This window comes from Oncorhynchus tshawytscha, linkage group LG13 (assembly GCF_018296145.1).
Source record: "Oncorhynchus tshawytscha isolate Ot180627B linkage group LG13, Otsh_v2.0, whole genome shotgun sequence".
NCBI classification, from domain to species: domain Eukaryota; kingdom Metazoa; phylum Chordata; class Actinopteri; order Salmoniformes; family Salmonidae; genus Oncorhynchus; species Oncorhynchus tshawytscha.
The window spans coordinates 11,748,442-11,770,438 of NC_056441.1; the positions used below are offsets into that span (position 1 = coordinate 11,748,442).

Consider the following 21,997-nt stretch of genomic DNA (forward strand, 5'->3'; position numbering starts at 1 on the left):
ACATTGAAAGATAACATTGATAGACATTGAAAGATAACATTGATAGACATTGAAAGATAACATTGATAGACATTGAAAGATAACATTGATAGACATTGAAAGATAACATTGATAGATAACATTGATAGACATTGAAAGATAACATTGATAGACATTGAAAGATAACATTGATAGACATTGAAAGATAACATTGATAGACATTGAAAGATAACATTGATAGACATTGAAAGATAACATTGATAGACATTGAAAGATAACATTGATAGACATTGAAAGATAACATTGATAAACATTGAAAGATAACATTGATAGACATTGAAAGATAACATTGATAGATAACATTGATAGATATTGAAAGATAACATTGATAGATATTGAAAGATAACATTGATAGACATTGAAAAATAACGTTGATAGACATTGAAAGATAACATTGATAGACATTGAAAGATAACATTGATAGACATTGAAAGATAACATTGATAGACATTGAAAGATAACATTGATAGATATTGAAAGATAACATTGATAGATATTGAAAGATAACATTGATAGACATTGAAAGATAACGTTGATAGACATTGAAAGATAACATTGATAAACATTGAAAGATAACATTGATAGACATTGAAAGATAACATTGATAGACATTGAAAGATAACATTGATAGATAACATTGATAGATATTGAAAGATAACATTGATAGATAACATTGATAGATATTGATAGATAACATTGATAGATATTGAAAGATAACATTGATAGACATTGAAAGATAACATTGATAGACATTGAAAGATAACATTGATAGACATTGAAAGATAACATTGATAGACATTGAAAGATAACATTGATAGATAACATTGATAGATAACATTGATAGATATTGAAAGATAACATTGATAGATAACATTGATAGATATTGATAGATAACATTGATAGATATTGAAAGATAACATTGATAGACATTGAAAGATAACATTGATAGATAACATTGATAGATATTGAAAGATAACATTGATAGATATTGAAAGATAACATTGATAGACATTGAAAGATAACATTGATAGATAACATTGATAGATATTGAAAGATAACATTGATAGATATTGAAAGATAACATTGATAGACATTGAAAGATAACATTGATAGACATTGAAAGATAACGTTGATAGACATTGAAAGATAACATTGATAGACATTGAAAGATAACATTGATAGATAACATTGATAGATATTGAAAGATAACATTGATAGATATTGAAAGATAACATTGATAGACATTGAAAGATAACATTGATAGACATTGAAAGATAACATTGATAGACATTGAAAGATAACATTGATAGACATTGAAAGATAACATTGATAGACATTGAAAGATAACATTGATAGACATTGAAAGATAACATTGATAGACATTGAAAGATAACATTGATAGATAACATTGATAGATATTGAAAGATAACATTGATAGACATTGAAAGATAACGTTGATAGACATTGAAAGATAACATTGATAGATAACATTGATAGATATTGAAAGATAACATTGATAGACATTGAAAGATAACATTGATAGACATTGAAAGATAACATTGATAGATAACATTGATAGATATTGAAAGATAACATTGATAGACATTGAAAGATAACATTGATAGACATTGAAAGATAACATTGATAGACATTGAAAGATAACATTGATAGACATTGAAAGATAACATTGATAGACATTGAAAGATAACATTGATAGACATTGAAAGATAACATTGATAGACATTGAAAGATAACATTGATAGACATTGAAAGATAACATTGATAGACATTGAAAGATAACGTTGATTGACATAATGTTAAGACATTACCATAGATAGATGATCCTGCTCTTGTGTGCTCTACAATTATTCCATTTTTAGAAGGGCAATCTGGGCTCCTTACATATCATTGTATTTTATTTTACATTACTGACTTTCCAGAATAAGTGGCAGGGTGATTGCTTTGTTTCAGAATCCCAGATTCACCCTTTTAGGCATTGTAATCCCCATCTATTTTATTATTTTCAGTTTTTACCTTTATTTAACTAGGCAAGTCAGTTAAGAACAAATTCTTATTTACAATGACGGCCTAGGAACAGTGGGTTAACTGCCTTGTTCAGGGGCAGAACGACAGATTTGTACCTTGTCAGCTCTGGGATTCAAACTAGCAACCTTTCGTTTACTGGCCCAACAAGCTAACCACTAGGTTACCTGCCTCCCCCAAAGGGGAACAGTTTCTCACAGTTGTTATTTTTTACATACAGATGTTTCTTAATCTTGGGGTAAAAAAAACAAATGTGTTGTCTGGTGTTTTTTTGTGTGTTTTTTCCCCTTGACTGACACTGACTACTACTTTCAGGAAGTAGTTTGAGCTTCACTCCAGCATTTTTCTGGGCTGGAGGGAGACAGCAGTGTCAGCATCTCCTCCTCTCTGTAGTTCCTAAAATGTTCTCCAATCATCATGAATCTATTTGTTTGGATTGTTTTACACATCAGCAGGTTTGCTTCATTCTGATTTGTTTTTATGGTTGCCACCATTTTAGATAAAGGACATTTACTCAGAAGTCTGACCATAGTAAATATCTGAACTAGGCACTGGGTGCTCTCTTAAAGCACTGTCAAAGTGAGACACAGTGAAAGACCCAGTTATGTCTGGTCTATTATACTCTGTACAGGATTACATAGTGTACATGAGACACTTTTTGGTGTGATTGACTGAGTTTTTTTGCACCAGTGCAAAGTTTGCATCTGTCATCTTTAAGAGGTTGTATACTCTTAAAAGGTAGAACAGTAGTCACAGTAAAAATGAAGAAGTAACTTCTAAACATTTCTAGTGGAAATGCATATAAATTACATCCTTTTTTAGTGTCTTGTCCTGGTTGATAAACACATACATCATCAACCATTCGCAAAGTTCTTACTTGGTCCATTAGTCATTTACACCCTTGTCCACACTTTGAGCATCACACTTTATACCCTATACCAGGCCAAATGGCACCTGACAGATATATCCAATGTTCAGAGGAATCAACTATATGTAGGCCCACGGTATACACATGTAATTACCTACATTAGGAACACCTTCCTAATATTGAGTTGCACCTCCCCCTTTTGCCCTTGTAACAGCCTCAATTCGTCGGGGCATGGACTCTACAATGTGTCGAAAGCGTTCCACAGGGATGCTGGCCCATGTTGTGTCCAGTTGGCTGGATGTCCTTTGGGTGGTGGACCATTCCTGATATATACAGGAAACTGTTGAGTGTGAAAAATCCAGCAACGTTACAGTTCTTGACACAAACCTGTGTGCCTGGCACCAACTATTGTCAAAAGGTGGGTGTAGCTGGTGCATGAAGTCAGGCGCAGGAGAGCAGAATGAGTGAGCAACGTACTTTATTCAAAATAAAGGCAAACGGTAAACATACACTTGACCAACAATAAACGGTAATCAATTACGCACGGGTGTAAACAGCACCCGTCGAAAACCAGCCATAGCGTACCGAATGGACATAGAAACAATCACGCACAAAAACATGGGGGAACAGAGGGTGAAATACATGAACATGTAATTGGGGAATGAAACCAGGTGTGTAGAAAACCAAGACAAAAAAATGGAAAATGAAAGGCGATGGCTAGAAGACCGGTGAAGTCGACCGCCGAACACCGCCCGAACAAGGAGGTAGTCATAGTGCCCTGAGGTGGTACTGAAAGCCGTCTTCCACTCGTCTCCCTCCCGGATACGCACCAGGTTGTAAGCGTTCCTGAGATCCAATTTGGTGAAGAAGCACGCCCAGTGCATGGACTCAATCGCACTGGCTATGAGAGGTAGCGGGTAACTGTACCTAACAGTGATCTGGTTGATACCTCGATAGTCAATACACGGGCACAGACCTCCATCTTTCTTCTTCACAATAAAATAAACTCAAGGAGGAAGGTGAGGTGGAGGGCCGAATGTACCCCTGCCCCAGGGTTTCAGAGACATATGTTTCCATAGCCGCCGTCTCCTCCTGTGACAGGGGATACACGTGACTCCTGGGAAGTGCTGCGTCTACCAGGAGATTTATCGCACAATCCCCCCTTCGATGGGGTGGTAATTGTGTCATCTTCTTCTTACAGAAGGCGAGAGCCAAATCGGCATATTCAGACGGGATGCGCACGTGGAAGACCTGGTCTGGACTTTCCACCATAGTCGCACCAACAGAAACCCCTAAACACCTCCTCGAGCACTTTGTGACCACCCCGTGAGAGCCCTCTGTTGCCACGAAATAGTGGGGTCATGACAGGCCAACCGGGGTAGGACCAGCACCACGGGAAACGCAGGAGAATCAATAAGGAAGAGACTGATTCTCTCCTTGTGACCCTCCTGCGTCACCATGCCCAGTGGTAATTAGCCCTGACCTTAATGGTTGACTATCTAGGGTGTGAACAGGGAAGGGCATATTCACTGGAACAATAGGGATCCCTAAACTATGGGCAAATGATCTGTCAATAAAGTTCCCAGCTGCGCCTGAATCTACGAGCGCCTTATGCTGGGAATTCGGGGAAAACTCAGGACACGAGATTGCACTGACCGCTGCGTCAACTCCCAGAGGAACCTCCCCAGCACCGACCGGCAGTGTGCCCTCTGTGGCCACAGATGGTGCATGGACCGGTCCCTCCTCCGGTCACCCTAAGTGCAGCACCTCCCAGCTGCATGGGCATAGGAACGGTGATGCTGGGGGATGAAATCGACAGACCCCGATCCGCGGGTAGCCAGCAGGTTATCCAACCGGATGGACAGGTCCACCAGCTGGTCAAAGGTGAGAGTGGTGTCCCTGCAGGCCAACTCCCGGCGGTAGTGATCGATCAAGGCCCTGTCGTTCCATCCCTCGCCGGCGGTCAAGGGTTCCAAAGTCCAAAGTGAACTCCTGTGCGCTCCTTGTCCCCTGCCTAAGGTGGACGAGACGTTCACCCGCCTCTCTACCCTCGGGCGGGTTGTCAAAAACTGGGTGAAATCCTAGAATTGGTAAGTCATCCCTTCTCCTTCCCCCCATACGGCGTTGGCCCACTCCAGCGCTTTCCTTGAGAGACAGGAGACGAGGGCGGGCACGCTCTCACGGCCCAAAGGAGCCGGGTGGACGGTTGCCAGGTAGAGCTCCAGCTGGAGTAGGAACCCCTGACATCCCGAACCCGTCCCATCATACTCCCTCAGAAGAGCGAGCCGAATCCCACTGGGACCGGGTGAAGGAGGGGTGAGTAGTGGTGCCCTTGGTGGTGCTGGTGGAGGCGCTGGAGGAACTCCTCTTCTCTCCGAGCGATCCATAGTCTGCCGGACGCGATCCATGGCAGTGCCGAGATGTTGTAGTCTGCTGGACGCGCTCCTTTTTATGGAATATCTACATAGGCGTACAGAGGCCCATTATCAGCAAACATCACTCCTGTGTTCCAATGGCACATTGTGTTAGCTAATCCAAGTTTATCATTTTAAAAGGCTAATTGATCATTAGAAAACCGTTTTGCAATTATGTTAAAACGCAGCTGAAAACTGATGTTCTGATTAAAGAAGCAATAAACCTGGCCTTCTTTAGACTAGTTGAGTATCTGGAGCATCAGCGTTTGTGGGTTCCATTACAGGCTCAAAATGGCCAGAAACAAATAACTTTCTTCTGAAACTTGTCAATCTATTCTTGTTCTGAGAAATGAAGGCTATTCCATGTGAGAAATTGCCAAGAAACTGAAGATCTTGTACACATCTGTGTACTACTCCCTTCACAGAACAGCACAAACTGTCTCTAACCAGAATAGAAAGAGGAGTGGGAGGCCCTGGTGCACAACTGAGCAAGAGGACAAGTATATTAGAATGTCAAGTTCTCAACTGGCAGCTTCATTAAATAGTACCTGCAAAACACCAGTCTCAACATCAACAGTGAAGAGGCGACAGAGTTGCAAAGAAAAAGCCATATCTCAGACTGGCCAATAAAAAAAAGATTAAGATGGTCAAAAGAACACAGACACTGGACAGAGGAACTCTGCAACTCTAGAAGACCAGCATCCCGGAGTCACCTCTTCACTGTTAATGTTGAGACTGGACAGAGGAACTCTGCAACTCTAGAAGGCCAGCATCCCGGAGTCACCTCTTCACTGTTAATGTTGAGACTGGACAGAGGAACTCTGCAACTCTAGAAGGCCAGCATCCCGGAGTCACCTCTTCACTGTTAATGTTGAGACTGGACAGAGGAACTCTGCAACTCTAGAAGGCCAGCATCCCGGAGTCACCTCTTCACTGTTAATGTTGAGACTGGACAGAGGAACTCTGCAACTCTAGAAGGCCAGCATCCCGGAGTCGCTTCTTCACTGTTAATGTTGAGACTGGACAGAGGAACTCTGCAACTCTAGAAGGCCAGCATCCCGGAATCACCTCTTCACTGTTAATGTTGAGACTGGACAGAGGAACTCTGCAACTCTAGAACGCCAGCATCCCGGAGTCACCTCTTCACTGTTAATGTTGAGACTGGACAGAGGAACTCTGCAACTCTAGAAGGCCAGCATCCCGGAGTCACCTCTTCACTGTTAATGTTGAGACTGGACAGAGGAACTCTGCAACTCTAGAAGGCCAGCATCCCGGAGTCACCTCTTCACTGTTAATGTTGAGACTGGACAGAGGAACTCTGCAACTCTAGAAGGCCAGCATCCCGGAGTCACCTCTTCACTGTTAATGTTGAGACTGGACAGAGGAACTCTGCAACTCTAGAAGGCCAGCATCCCAGAGTCACCTCTTCACTGTTAATGTTGAGACTGGACAGAGGAACTCTGCAACTCTAGAAGGCCAGCATCCCGGAGTCGCTTCTTCACTGTTGACATTGAGACTGGTGTTTTACGGGTGCTATTTAATGAAGCTGCCAGTTGGACTTGCTGATAATGGACCTCTATACGGCTATGCAGATATTCCATTAACAATCTGCCGTTTCCAGCTACAATAGTCATTTACAACATTAACAATGTCTACACTGTATTTCTGATCCATTTGATGTTATTTTAATGGACAAAATTGTGCTTTTCTTTGAAAAAACAAGGACATTTCTAAGTGGCCACAAACTTTTGAACTGTAGTGTATGTGTAACCAATAAAATTGGATTTGATTTGATTCTTAGCATATTCTATTTAAGAATGGCTGTTGAGCAAGGAACCATTGTTTTCCAGTGATTTCCAGAACTTGACCTTCTATCAAGTACTTTTTTTTTTTCATTCTTGTTCTGTGCGACTCATTGCATTTTACCATCATTTTTTCCCCCATTTTTGATTTTGTTTTGTATATGTCAAGGGGATATACTGTTTCAAAAATAACCATATTGTGTTGCCTGGCTGGTCTATTGGCCACACGTCACATTAGGTTTGAATCTGGTTTACCCCTCTGATATAATCTCTCTCTATTTTACCCCACTATCATCCCAGTTTACTGCCCTCTGATACAATCTCTCACTCTCTTACCCCACTATCAACCCAGTTTACTGCCCTCTGATACAATCTCTCACTCTCTTACCCCACTATCAACCCAGTTTACTGCCCTCTGATACAATCTCTCTCTATTTTACCCCACTATCAATCCAGTTTACTGCCCTCTGATACAATCTCTCACTCTCTTACCCCACTATCAACCCAGTTTACTGCCCTCTGATACAATCTCTCACTCTCTTACCCCACTATCAACCCAGTTTACTGCCCTCTGATACGATCTCTCACTCTCTTACCCCACTATCAACCCAGTTTACTGCCCTCTGATACAATCTCTCTCTATTTTACCCCACTATCAATCCAGTTTACTGCCCTCTGATACAATCTCTCTCTATTTTACCCCACTATCAATCCAGTTTACTGCCCTCTGATACAATCTCTCACTATCTTACCCCGCTATCAATCCAGTTTACTGCCCTCTGATACAATCTCTCACTATCTTACCCCACTATCAATCCAGTTTACTGCCCTCTGATACAATCTCTCTATTTTACCCCACTATCAACCCAGTTTACTGCCCTCTGATACAATCTCTCTCTATTTTACCCCACTATCAACCCAGTTTACTGCCCTCTGATACAATCTCTCTATTTTACCCCACTATCAACCCAGTTTACTGCCCTCTGATACAATCTCTCTATTTTACCCCACTATCATCCCAGTTTACTGCCCTCTGATACAATCTCTCTCTATTTTACCCCACTATCATCCCAGTTTACTGCCCTCTGATACAATCTCTCTCTATTTTACCCCACTATCATCCCAGTTTACTGCCCTCTGATACATTCTCTCACTATCTTACCCCACTATCAACCCAGTTTACTGCCCTCTGATACAATCTCTCTCTATTTTACCCCACTATCAACCCAGTTTACTGCCCTCTGATACAATCTCTCTCTATTTTACCCCACTATCAACCCAGTTTACTGCCCTCTGATACAATCTCTCTCTATTTTACCCCACTATCAACCCAGTTTACTGCCCTCTGATACAATCTCTCTCTATTTTACCCCACTATCAACCCAGTTTACTGCCCTCTGATACAATCTCTCTATTTTACCCCACTATCAACCCAGTTTACTGCCCTCTGATACAATCTCTCTATTTTACCCCACTATCATCCCAGTTTACTGCCCTCTGATACAATCTCTCTCTATTTTACCCCACTATCATCCCAGTTTACTGCCCTCTGATACAATCTCTCTCTATTTTACCCCACTATCATCCCAGTTTACTGCCCTCTGATACAATCTCTCACTATTTTACCCCACTATCATCCCAGTTTACTGCCCTCTGATACAATCTCTCACTATTTTACCCCACTATCATCCCAGTTTACTGCCCTCTGATACAATCTCTCACTATTTTACCCCACTATCATCCCAGTTTACTGCCCTCTGATACAATCTCTCACTATTTTACCCCACTATCATCCCAGTTTACTGCCCTCTGATACAATCTCTCACTATTTTACCCCACTATCATCCCAGTTTACTGCCCTCTGATACAATCTCTCTATTTTACCCCACTATCATCCCAGTTTACTGCCCTCTGATACAATCTCTCTCTATTTTACCCCACTATCATCCCAGTTTACTGCCCTCTGATACAATCTCTCTATTTTACCCCACTATCAACCCAGTTTACTGCCCTCTGATACAATCTCTCTCTATTTTACCCCACTATCATCCCAGTTTACTGCCCTCTGATACAATCTCTCACTATTTTACCCCAGTATCATCCAGTCAGTTGCCAATTAACATAATCTGTCTCTTTCTTTCTCCACTGCCATCCTACCTCACTCTTTATTAAAATAAAAATTGGAAAAATCTCTTCCAATATGTATGAAAACAACATGGGTGGTATAAGACCCGTTTCACTACTTTTCAGGACAAGCCCTACTGCATTTCTGAAGACACATTTTCTAACTGCTCCCCAGCTGACGTTTTGAGGCTGTTTTATGGTCTTGGGGTCCATTTCATTACAGTCCCTGAACATTAAATTGCCATGGATCTCTCTTCTATTAAATGCTTGTGTGCTCCCTCTGTTCCTCCTGCTGTCCTTATTGGTTCCTTTCTTCATCGCAACATGATGTGCTCCTCGTACTAAACCCAAGAGAAATGATATAGGAATCAGGAATCAAGAGTCAGGATATTGTGTACGTTCCAAATGTCACCCTATTTCCTATGTGGTGCACTACTATTGACCAGGGTGCATAGGACTCAGTGCCCAGAGGGCTCTAGTTAAAAGTAGTGCACTATATAGGGCAGGTGTCTCCAACAGGTCGATCGTGAGCTACCAGTAGCTCACAGCCCACATATGAGTCGTTCGCCAAACAATTCTGAAAGTAAATGCAATTCTTTATGTTTTCCACCACATAATGTCATGAACATATCTCACAAGAATCAGACACCTTCAGTTCCCAGCTACTATCTAATCAATGCAACATTGATATCATCCCACCCCTGGTTAGCCACTATTGGTTTAAAAAAAGCCAAACCTATCTGCAAATTAATTTCCAGCAATATTGTCCCTGTCTGTCTGAGTGGTGGGCGTGTTTGTCTGTTACTCCATGTGATAACCATCATGTAGGTTGACAGAAATCATTTCCCCAAAACCCCCTCAATTAAATAATAACTGCAAAGTAGGCTTACCTGGCAGAAGTATATCATGAGTAAGTAAATCATTTGTTTCTATTATTTGTTATTTGCAAACTTTCCCATAAAATGAGCAGCACCAGTACAGAAGCATCACTAGACTGGCACATTCCTCACTGATAGATGTGCAATTAAAGGGCCAGAGGTGTTTAAAGAGCCAGATGCGCAATTAAAGGGCTAGATGTGCAATTAAAGGGGAATTACACTAAAAAATTACACTAAAAAATCATTAGTTTTCTTCCAGACCAAAAAGTAGGTGATTTAATCATTGACATGGACTCAGAACATCATATTTCGTTTTTTATCTGTGAACAATTGTAAATTTGAGAGTAAAAAAAATATAAAATAAATCTAAATCCAGGAAAATTAAAACTGAGAAAACAGTTACAGGGAACCCTTTAGAGTTGTCTAGATTTGTTTATTAACCAGTATTTTACCAGGTACACTGTATATTGTACGCTAATGACCTGGGGAAGAGAAGAATGTGCAAATTTGAAAGCTTGAAAAAAGATGAGTAGCTCGTTGTTTACATTTTGAAAAGTAGCTTTCATGATAGAGAAGGTAGGAGACCCCTGATATAGGGAGTGGAATGACATCTGGAACACATGCCTGATATAGGGAGTGGAATGACATCTGGAACACATGCCTGATATAGGGAGTGGAATGACATCTGGAACACATGCCTGCTATAGGGAGTGGAATGACATCTGGAACACATGCCTGATATAGGGAGTGGAATGACATCTGGAACACATGCCTGATATAGGGAGTGGAATGACATCTGGAACACATGCCTGCTATAGGGAGTGGAATGACATCTGGAACACATGCCTGATATAGGGAGTGGAATGACATCTGGAACACATGCCTGATATAGGGAGTGGAATGACATCTGGAACACATGCCTGATATAGGGAGTGGAATGACATCTGGAACACATGCCTGATATAGGGAGTGGAATGACATCTGGAACACATGCCTGATATAGGGAGTGGAATGACATCTGGAACACATGCCTGCTATAGGGAGTGGAATGACATCTGGAACACATGCCTGATATAGGGAGTGGAATGACATCTGGAACACATGCCTGATATAGGGAGTGGAATGACATCTGGAACACATGCCTGCTATAGGGAGTGGAATGACATCTGGAACACATGCCTGATATAGGGAGTGGAATGACATCTGGAACACATGCCTGATATAGGGAGTGGAATGACATCTGGAACACATGCCTGATATAGGGAGTGGAATGACATCTGGAACACATGCCTGATATAGGGAGTGGAATGACATCTGGAACACATGCCTGATATAGGGAGTGGAATGACATCTGGAACACATGCCTGATATAGGGAGTGGAATGACATCTGGAACACATGCCTGCTATAGGGAGTGGAATGACATCTGGAAACACATGGAATGACATCTGGAACACATGCCTATAGGGAGTGGAATGACATCTGGAACACATGCCTGATATAGGGAGTGGAATGACATCTGGAACACATGCCTGATATAGGGAGTGGAATGACATCTGGAACACATGCCACAGTGGAATGACATCTGGAACACATGCCTGCTATAGGGAGTGGAATGACATCTGGAACACATGCCTGCTATAGGGAGTGGAATGACATCTGGAACACATGCCTGCTATAGGGAGTGGAATGACATCTGGAACACTTGCCTGATATAGGGAGTGGAATGACATCTGGAACACATGCCTGATATAGGGAGTGGAATGACATCTGGAACACTTGCCTGCTATAGGGAGTGGAATGACATCTGGAACACTTGCCTGATATAGGGAGTGGAATGACATCTGGAACACATGCCTGATATAGGGAGTGGAATGACATCTGGAACACTTGCCTGCTATAGGGAGTGGAATGACATCTGGAACACTGGAACATGCCTGATATAGGGAGTGGAATGACATCTGCCTGATATAGGGAGTGGAATGACATCTGGAACACTTGCCTGCTATAGGGAGTGGAATGACATCTGGAACACATGCCTGATATAGGGAGTGGAATGACATCTGGAACACTTGCCTGATATAGGGAGTGGAATGACATCTGGAACACTTGCCTGCTATAGGGAGTGGAATGACATCTGGAACACTTGCCTGATATAGGGAGTGGAATGACATCTGGAACACTTGCCTGCTATAGGGAGTGGAATGACATCTGGAACACTTGCCTGATATAGGGAGTGGAATGACATCTGGAACACTTGCCTGATATAGGGAGTGGAATGCCATCTGGAACACATGCCTGATATAGGGAGTGGGATGCCATCTGGAACACTTGCCTGCTATAGGGAGTGGAATGACATCTGGAACACTTGCCTGCTATAGGGAGTGGAATGACATCTGGAACACTTGCCTGATATAGGGAGTGGAATGACATCTGGAACACTTGCCTGCTATAGGGAGTGGAATGACATCTGGAACACTTGCCTGATATAGGGAGTGGAATGACATCTGGAACACTTGCCTGATATAGGGAGTGGAATCTGGAACCATCTGGAATGACATCTGGAACACATGCCTGATATAGGGAGAATGGGATGCCATCTGGAACACTTGCCTGCTATAGGGAGTGGAATGACATCTGGAACACATGCCTGCTATAGGGAGTGGAATGACATCTGGAACACTTGCCTGCTATAGGGAGTGGAATGACATCTGGAACACTTGCCTGCTATAGGGAGTGGAATGACATCTGGAACACTTGCCTGCTATAGGGAGTGGAATGACATCTGGAACACTTGCCTGATATAGGGAGTGGAATGACATCTGGAACACTTGCCTGATATAGGGAGTGGAATGACATCTGGAATACTTGCCTGATATAGGGAGTGGAATGCCATCTGGAACACATGCCTGATATAGGGAGTGGGATGCCATCTGGAACACATGCCTGATATAGGGAGTGGGATGCCATCTGGAACACATGCCTGATATAGGGAGTGGGATGCCATCTGGAACACATGCCTGATATAGGGAGTGGGATGCCATCTGGAACACATGCCTGATATAGGGAGTGGAATGCCATCTGGAACACATGCCATTGTGTCGTAGACCCAGCCACCCATCTAATTCACCATCATTATGAATTATGCAAGCTAGCTATCTGCTTTCTGACCCTATGTACTGGCATCCCCCATTAGGCAGCAGATAAACAAGACACAGAGATGGAGCTAGGACTGGCGGATCGGAGGATCAGCACTCAGCGGAGTGTTCATGTCATGCCACATAGACACATCAATAGTAATGGACACCATCTGTTCAGATAGACATAGATAGGACAGAACAGCTGGAAGAACATCCTAGAAGACCTGTTCGGACAACTAAGTGTGGCAAGACTTGAGTGTGCTTGTCATTACGCCATAGAGCTATTTTGGGAAGGAGATGTGAATGGACATGGTTTTCTATTGACAGAGATGTCACTGTGTTGGTAGTATACATGTATCTTACGAAGAGGTTGCTTAGTGAGCAACACAAAATGGTAATTCAGTTTGACTACGGTTTTAATATTAACCTGAACTTCAAAAAGAATACAAACTACTTCCAACCCCTCAGGACCAAAGTCTTTATCACAGCGAAGCTAATTTAATTAAAATGCACATTCTATCTGAAAGTCATAAACAACTGTAAAACTTTGAGATGCATGGTCGGACAGCTTGGTGGAGATACTAGCCCTGCTTCTTCCTCCCTCTTCTCTCCCTCTTCCCTCTTCTCTCTTCTCTCTTACCTCTTCTCTCTTCTCTTCTCTCCTCCTCCCTCTTCTCTCTTCTCTCCTCTTACCTCTTCCCTCTTCTCTCTTCCCTCTTCTCTCTTCTCTTCTCTCCTCTTACCTCTTCTCTCTTCTCTCTTCCCTCTTCTCTCTTCTCTTCTCTCCTCTTACCTCTTCCTCTTCTCTCTTCTCTCCTCCCTCTTCTCTCTTCTCTCCTCTCTCTCTTCTCTCCTCTCTCCTCTCCTCTCCTCTCCTCTCCCTCTCCTCTCCTCTCCTCTCCTCTCCTCTCCTCTCCTCTCCTCTCCTCTCCTCTCCTCTCCTCTCCTCTCCTCTCCTCTCCTCTCCTCTCCTCTCCTCTCCTCTCCTCTCCCCTCTTCTCTCATCTCTCCTCTCCTCTCCCCTCTTCTCTCATCTCTCCTCCCCTCTTCTCTCCATCTCTTCCCTCTTCTCTCCTCTTCTCTCCCCTCCTCCCCTCTTTCTCTCCTCTCCTCCCTTCTCCTCCCTTTTTCCTCCCCCTTCTCCTCTCTACCTGTCCCGCTCCTCTTCCTCTCTCATCACATTCCTCTCCTCTCTCTGTCCGACTCCTCTCCCTCTCCCACTCATCTCCCTCTCCCTCTCTCCTGTCCCACTCCTCTCCCTCTCTCACTCCTCTCCCTCTCACTCTCTTCTCTCCCACTCCTCTCCCTCTCCCCCCCACTCCTCTCCTTTGCCTCTCCTATCCCACTCCTCTCCCTCTCTTCTCCCACTCCTCCCCCTCTACAACTCCTCTCCTCTCCTTCTCCACTCCTCCCTCTTTCCCTCTCCCACTCCCCTCCTCCCTCTTTCCCTCTCCCACTCCCCTCCCACTCTCCTCCCACTCCTCTCCCTCTCCAACTCCTCTACCTCTCCAACTCCTCTCCCTTTCTCCTCCCACTCCTCTCCCTCTCCCTCTCAAATCCCTCTCTCTTCCAACTCCTCTTCCTCTCTCCTCCCCCTCTCCCACTCCTCTGCTCTCCCTCACCCATTCCTCTCCTTCTCCCACTCCTCTCCCACTCTCCTCCCAATCCTATCCCTCCCCACTCCTCTCCCACTCCGCTTCCTCTCTCCTCCCTCTCCTCCCACTCTCCTCACTCTCCTCTCCCCCTACCACTCCTCTCCCACTCCTCTCCTCTCCCTCTAACCTCTCCCACTCCACTCCCTCTCCCACTCCTCTCCCACTCTCCTCCCACTCCTCTCCCTCTCCCACTCCTCTCCCACTCCGCTTCCTCTCTCCTCCCTCTCCTCTCCTCTCCTCTCCTCTCCTCTCCTCTCCTCTCCTCTCCTCTCCTCTCCTCTCCCTCTCCTCTCCTCTCCTCTCCTCTCCCTCTCCCTCTCCCTCACCTCTCCCTCTCTCCTTCCACTCTTCTCCTCTCCCTCTCCCCTCCTCTCCCTCTCTCCTCCCACTCCTCTCCCTCTCCCCTCCCTCTCCCACTCCCCTCCCTCTCCTCTCCCTCTCCCACTCCCTCTCCCTCTCCTCTCCTCTCCTCTCCTCTCCTCTCCTCTCCTCTCCTCTCCTCTCCTCTCCTCTCCTCTCCTCTCCTCTCCTCTCCTCCCCTCTCCTCTCCTCTCCTCTCCTCTCCTCTCCCACTCCTCTCCCTCTCCAACTCCTCTCCCTCTCCTCTCCTCTCCTCTCCCCTCTCCTCTCCCCTCTCCCACTCCTCTCCCACTCCCTCCCTCCCTCTCCTCTCCTCTCCTCTCCTCTCTCCTCTCCTCTCCTCTCCTCTCCTCTCCTCTCCTCTCCTCTCCTCTCTCCTCTCCTCTCCTCTCCTCTCCTCTCTCCTCTCCTCTCCTCTCCAACTCCTCTCCCTCTCCTCTCCTCTCCCTCTCTCTCCTCTCCTCTCCCTCTCCCTCCTCCTCTCCTCTCCCTCTCCTCTCCCTCTCCAACTCCTCTCCCTCTCCAACTCCTCTCCCTCTCCCTCTCCTCTCCTCTCCTCTCCTCTCCTCTCCCTCTCCTCTCCTCTCCTCTCCTCTCCTCTCCTCTCCTCTCCTCTCCCTCTCCTCTCCCTCTCCTCTCCTCTCCTCTCCCTCTCCTCTCCTCTCCTCTCCTCTCCTCTCCCTCTCCTCTCCTCTCCCTCTCCCTCTCCAACTCCTCTCCCTCTCCAACTCCCCCTCCTCTCCTTCCACTCCTCTCCTCACTCCTCTCCCTCTCCCACTCCTCTCCCACTACTCTCCCACTCCTCTCCCACTACTCTCCCACTCCTCTCCCTCTCCCACTCCTCTCCTCTCCCTCTCCAACTCTTCTCTCTCTCTCCTTCCACTCCTCTCCTCTCCCTCTCCCACTTCTCTCCCACTCCTCTTCCTCTCCTCCCCCTCTCCCACTCCTCTCCAGCTCTCCTCCCACTCTTTTTCCTCTCTCCTCCTCTGCTCTTTTAATATTCTGTATTATGTCATGTTCTATGTTCTGTGTGGACCCCAGGAAGAGTAGCTGCTACTTTCACAACAGCTAATGGGGATCCTAACAAAATACCAAAATATCTCTCCTCTCCCTCTCCCCTCCTTTCCTCTCCCTCTAGTCAGACCAGGGTGAGTGGAGAACGTTAATGGCCCATGGTGTGAGTGGGGTTCTGTCAGAGGGAAAATAAAAACTGACACTCCACTCTCAGCCTCAGATGGAAAGTGATCCAAATGAATCATCCTCATGTCACCCACAAGGCCCGTGACCACCACCACAACAGTCGTAAAGCTCAGAGGAGAAAAATGAAAGCACATTAATAAAACATGAAACTCCATGGATGCTAAGGTCAATGCTGCTCTTACCTCATTTCCTACAAACACGTCCAGCTCCAATGTACTCGGGACATAGCGAGAGTAGCATAGAGTCACTAGTCAGTGAAGAGGATAGGGTTCACCTTATTCATCCATGCAGAGCAACAGTATCTAAACATCTAACCTTTCAAACAGCCCTACAGTCATATGAATTACCATGACCTTTCATTCTTATTGGAATATTGAAATGTAGTATCCCACTAGGCACAGATGTCAATTCAATGTCTATTCCACATTGGTTCAACCAGTGTGTGTCCAGTGGGATGTGACGAACGCAGGGCATGAATATTTAGCTATAATTAACATAATATCCCAGAGAAACCAGTGCCATATTCTAGAATCTAGATGGTCCATGTAAGTCTACTGTCCTCTCAGCATCGCTTCTCCTCCACCATCTTGCTGTTCACCTAAGACCATGTACATGCTAAGTGTTGGTGTAGTGACTATTGTTTAAGAACAGAGGCACAGGGCCAGCATGAGATAGAGCCCCTTGTGCTCTTTCTCTGGCCCTCTCTGACTGCTCTCCTGTATATATCATAATGCTCTGCTCTTATCTCCCCCTGTCCAGTGAATGAGGGGGGCATCAAGCAGGCGTCCAACTCTTGTCCCGACCCGGGGGAGCCAGAGAACGGCAAAAGGATTGGCTCCGACTTTAGGTAGGTCATTTTGGGGTGAAGAATGGACCCCTACTAACATAGCACCACCCACTGGGCCAGGAGAGGCAGGACACTGGTTTTGTACAGGCTGTGTCAGGACACTGGTTTTGTACAGGCTGTGTCGGGGCACTGGTTTTGTACAGGCTGTGTCAGGCCACCTCTACAGTTGCAAAATTCCTGTAACTTTCCCAAATCCCCAGGTTTCCCAGAAATCCCATTCGGAAGATTCCAAGAATCAGAAGGGAATTAACAGGAATTCTTCACCAACCAGATTTTCTGCAAATCCTGGGAATTTTGGGAACCCTACGCACCTCTCAGGTGGCTTATGCAGGTATCAGCCAATACAGCTTCAATGCAACTTGGCATAGATTCTACAAGTCTCTATCGGAGGGATGCAACACCATTCTTCCACAAGATATTCCATCATTTTATGGTTTTGTTATGGTGTTGTAAAACGCTTTCTCAGACGCCACCCCAGAATCTCCCATAAGTGTTCAATTGGGTTGAGATCTGGTGACTGAGACGGCCATGGCATATGGATAACATCATTTTCATGCTCATCAAACCATTCAGTGACCACCCGTACCCTGTGGATGGGGGGCATAGCCATTGCAGATAAAAAATAATGGCCTGCCCAACATTTTTATACCTGACCCTAAGCATGATGGGATGTTAATTGCTTAATTAACTCAGGAACCCCACCTGTGTAGAAGCACCTGCTTTCAATATAGTTTGTATCCCTCATTAACTCAAGTCTTTTCCTTGCCTTGGCAGTTACCTGTACATACGGTACATGGTGCAGTTGTGTGTACCTCACCAACTACAAAGAACAACAAAAAGGAAAACAAATATTATGTTAGTTCTGAGTTATTTATATTCCTAGACAAGGCAGATAGGTAAAGCAAAGATGATTGGTCCTTCACGAGAAAAGACAAAAGCTGCATCCTATATTCTCCGAGAGCCCCATCACCTGTTATTGACAGTTGAAGGTCCCTGGACATGGATTGTAGACGGACAGTAGTCAGGTATCAGTATGAAGGCAGTGTCATGAGTGTGACACAGAGCCCAGGAATACAGTTCAACCTGATTATGACACTAGCCTCTAATATCGCTCAAACTGAATGTGAATCACTTCTCTCCCTCGCCTCTCATCTTCAAGTGTTCATTCAATGTCACACACACCACTTCACTGTGGATTATTGACAGCAGGATCTCAATGGGTGAAAAACGTATACGGCCAGTATTGAGCTCCGGGCCTGTAGTCATAAAGCATCTCCCAGTAGGAGTGCTGATCTAATCTAGGATCAGTGTAGCCTTATAGAATCTAATGAATGGACCTGAGGAACCTGCTCCCAGATCAGCACTCCTACTCTGAGACTCTTAATGAATACAGACCCTGATGAGTCTAGCTGTGATGATGTATTCTATTTGAATAGAGCTAAGAGATGCCAATATCAAAACATTTTTTTTTATGTAACCTTTATTTAACTAGGCAAGTCAGTTAAAGAACAAATTCTTATTTACATTGGCGGCCGACACCGGACGACAATTGTGCGCCGCTCTATGGGACTCCCAATCACGGCCGGTTGTGATACAGCCTGGAATCAAACCAGGGTCTGTAGTGTCGCCTCTTGCACTGTGATGCAGTGCCTTAGACCGCTGTTCCACACTTACTTTTTACCCTCTCATTTATGGCTTATTTCTCTATAACATCACGCAATCTCTTTCAGTGTGAATCGCAATTTGTTTGTGTTAATCTGAACAAGGTGAATAGTTTCTGAAAGCATTTCATCTGAAGGATTTTGAATGATCTTACCCGAGCCATGAGTTTGAGCTTCAAACAAATCGAAGGTCTCTCAAAACAGCCATTTTTTTATAAGTGTCGGAAAATCAAAGATGAGATTGTTTGCAGATGTATTGACGTATGAGGTTTTTCTAGTTCAATAACACGCTGTTATTACAGAAATACAGTACTTAGGCTTTGTTGTGTTAAAAAGCACTATAGTCAAACATCACATGAGCCTAGTGGGAAGGTATTTTCTATTACTGTCTAAAGTCAAATATAAACTGAAATAGTTTGTTTTTCTTTCATGTGGTGTGTGTGTGTGTGTGTGTGCGTGTGTGTGCGTGTGTGTGTGCATGTGTGCATGTGTGCGTGTGCGTGTGTGTGTGTGTGCGTGTGCGTGTGCGTGTGTGTGTGTGTGTGTGCGTGTGTTCCCTCTCTCTCAACAACAGCATAGGGGCTACCGTCCAGTTCCTCTGTGATGAGGACCATGTGCTGCAGGGCTCCAAGACCATCACCTGTCAGAGGGTGGCCGAGGTGTTCGCTGCCTGGAGTGACCACCGCCCCGTCTGCAAAGGTTAGTTAGCGTCCCTGGCAACTGCCTGCATGTCTGCCTCCCAAATGGCACCCTATTCCTTATTTAATGCACTACTTTTGACTAGAGCTCATAGGGCCCTGGTCAAAAGTGGTGCACTATGTAGGGAATATGGTGCCATTTTGGGGAAGCAACCCTTGGCTCCTGGGTCCCAAAATGTATGGAGAATATAGATATGGAGCACTCATGGAAATGAAATGTCAGGGTACTTTGTCATTTTCAACTGACAGACATTTTGGGGTCTTGGTTTGGCTGTGAGATTGATTTGAAAGAGAATTCTGTATTTAGTCTCATGTTCATATTAATATAGCAATGTATCAGAGATACGCTGAGGTTTGATCAGTCAGTGTTACCACAGGGGAGGATCGGTGTGACAGGCAGACAGGTTATTTGGGGTTCCTGTGCCACCTGTGTGCCTGGTCCTTTTTTTGTGACACACACACACATTGATCAACCAATCCCAGACTACCAGTGTGAGGTCTCTGGACTGGTTAGGACGACCCACATTTGTGGATCCGTAAACTTCCAGCATCTTCCATACCCTTCCTTCTGCCTTCCAATTGCCCCATGCTCAGGTTGTGTGCTATCCAACAGGTCTTTATTGTCTTTTCTGCATCATACTGGGAGACCAGACAGTCTTTATCCTCTCTCTCTCTCGCTCTCTCGCTCTCTCTCTCTCTCTCTCTCCCTTCCCTCCTCCCCCATCATTAATTAAGCATTGACCTCTTGATTGTTTTTCGTGTTACTTGTCTGGCTGTGATGCAAACCTGTACACTGACTGGCCTGATCAATGCCCATAGGATACCCGTGTCTCTGGTGTGTGTCTTATAAGACCCCTGTCTCTGGTGCGTGTCTAATAAGACCTTTGTCTCTGGACTGTCTAATAAGACCCCTGTCTCTGGACTGTCTAATAAGACCCATGTCTCTGGACTGTCTAATAAGACCCATGTCTCTGGACTGTCTAATAAGACCCTTGTCTCTGGACTGTCTAATAAGACCCATGTCTCTGGACTGTCTAATAAGACCCATGTCTCTCGACTGTCTAATAAGACCCCTGTCTCTGGTGTGTGTCTAATAAGACCCTTGTCTCTGGACTGTCTAATAAGACCCATGTCTCTGGACTGTCTAATAAGACCCATGTCTCTGGACTGTCTAATAAGACCCTTGTCTCTGGACTGTCTAATAAGACCCTTGTCTCTGGGCTGTCTAATAAGACCCCCGTCTCTGGACTGTCTAATAAGACCCATGTCATCTGGACTGTCTAATAAGCCCCCTGTCTCTGGTGTGTGTCTAATAAGACCCTTGTCTCTGGACTGTCTAATAAGACCCGTGTCTCTGGACTGTCTAATAAGTGCAATACACCGACGCATGTCTTGTATTCAAGATCCTTAATGGCCTGGCTCCCCCTCCACTCAATATTTTTGTTAAACAGAAAACCCAGACATATGGCAGCAGATCCACAAGGTCTGCCATGAGAGGTGACAGTATAGTTCCCCTAAGGAAAAGCACCTTTAGTAAATCTGCATTCTCTGTGAGAGCTTCCCATGTCTGGAATACACTGCCATCAGACACACATAACTGCACCACATATCACACTTTCACAAAATGCTTGAAGACATGGCTAAAGGTCAATCAGATTTGTGAACATGGTCCCTAGCTGTGTGTTGCCGCTCTCCATGTTGTCTGTTGTCTGTAGCTTGTGAGGTGTGGAAACACTTTGTTGCTTTTATGAATTTTGTCTTGCTGCTTTTTGTTCTATGTTGCTCTGTCTGTATGCTATGTCTTGCTTGTCCTATGTTGCTATGTCTTGCTTGTTCTATGTTACTATTGTCTATATTGTAATTGTTTTTAATAACCTGCCCAGGGACTGCGGTTGAAAATTAGCCGGCTGGCTAAAACCGGCACTTTTACTGAAACGTTGATTAATGTGCACTGTCCCTGTAAAAATAAAAAATAAACTAAAAAATAAACTAAAACTAAGACCCCTGTCTCTGGTGTGTGTCTAATAAGACCCTTGTCTCTGGACTGTCTAATAAGACCCTTGTCTCTGGACTGTCTAATAAGACCCTTGTCTCTGGACTGTCTAATAAGACCCTTGTCTCTGGACTGTCTAATAAGACCCATGTCTCTGGACTGTCTAATAAGACCCCTGTCTCTGGTGTGTGCCTAATAAGACCCTTGTCTCTGGACTGTCTAAAAAGACCCATATCTCTGGTGTGTGTCTAATAAGACCCCTGTCTCTGGACTGTC

General features: G+C 44.6%; 1 protein-coding gene across 1 annotated transcript in view; it reads left to right on the top strand.

The window, feature by feature from the left end:
• The window catches only part of LOC112246006 (CUB and sushi domain-containing protein 3-like), a 385,088-nt gene that overhangs the window by 9,229 nt on the left and 353,862 nt on the right, over window positions 1–21,997 (top strand). Inside the window, exons 3-4 of the mRNA XM_042295029.1 lie at window positions 17,282–17,369; window positions 19,605–19,729. Coding sequence (XP_042150963.1) covers window positions 17,282–17,369; window positions 19,605–19,729 — 213 coding nt within the window. The remainder of the gene's footprint in view (window positions 1–17,281; window positions 17,370–19,604; window positions 19,730–21,997) is intronic.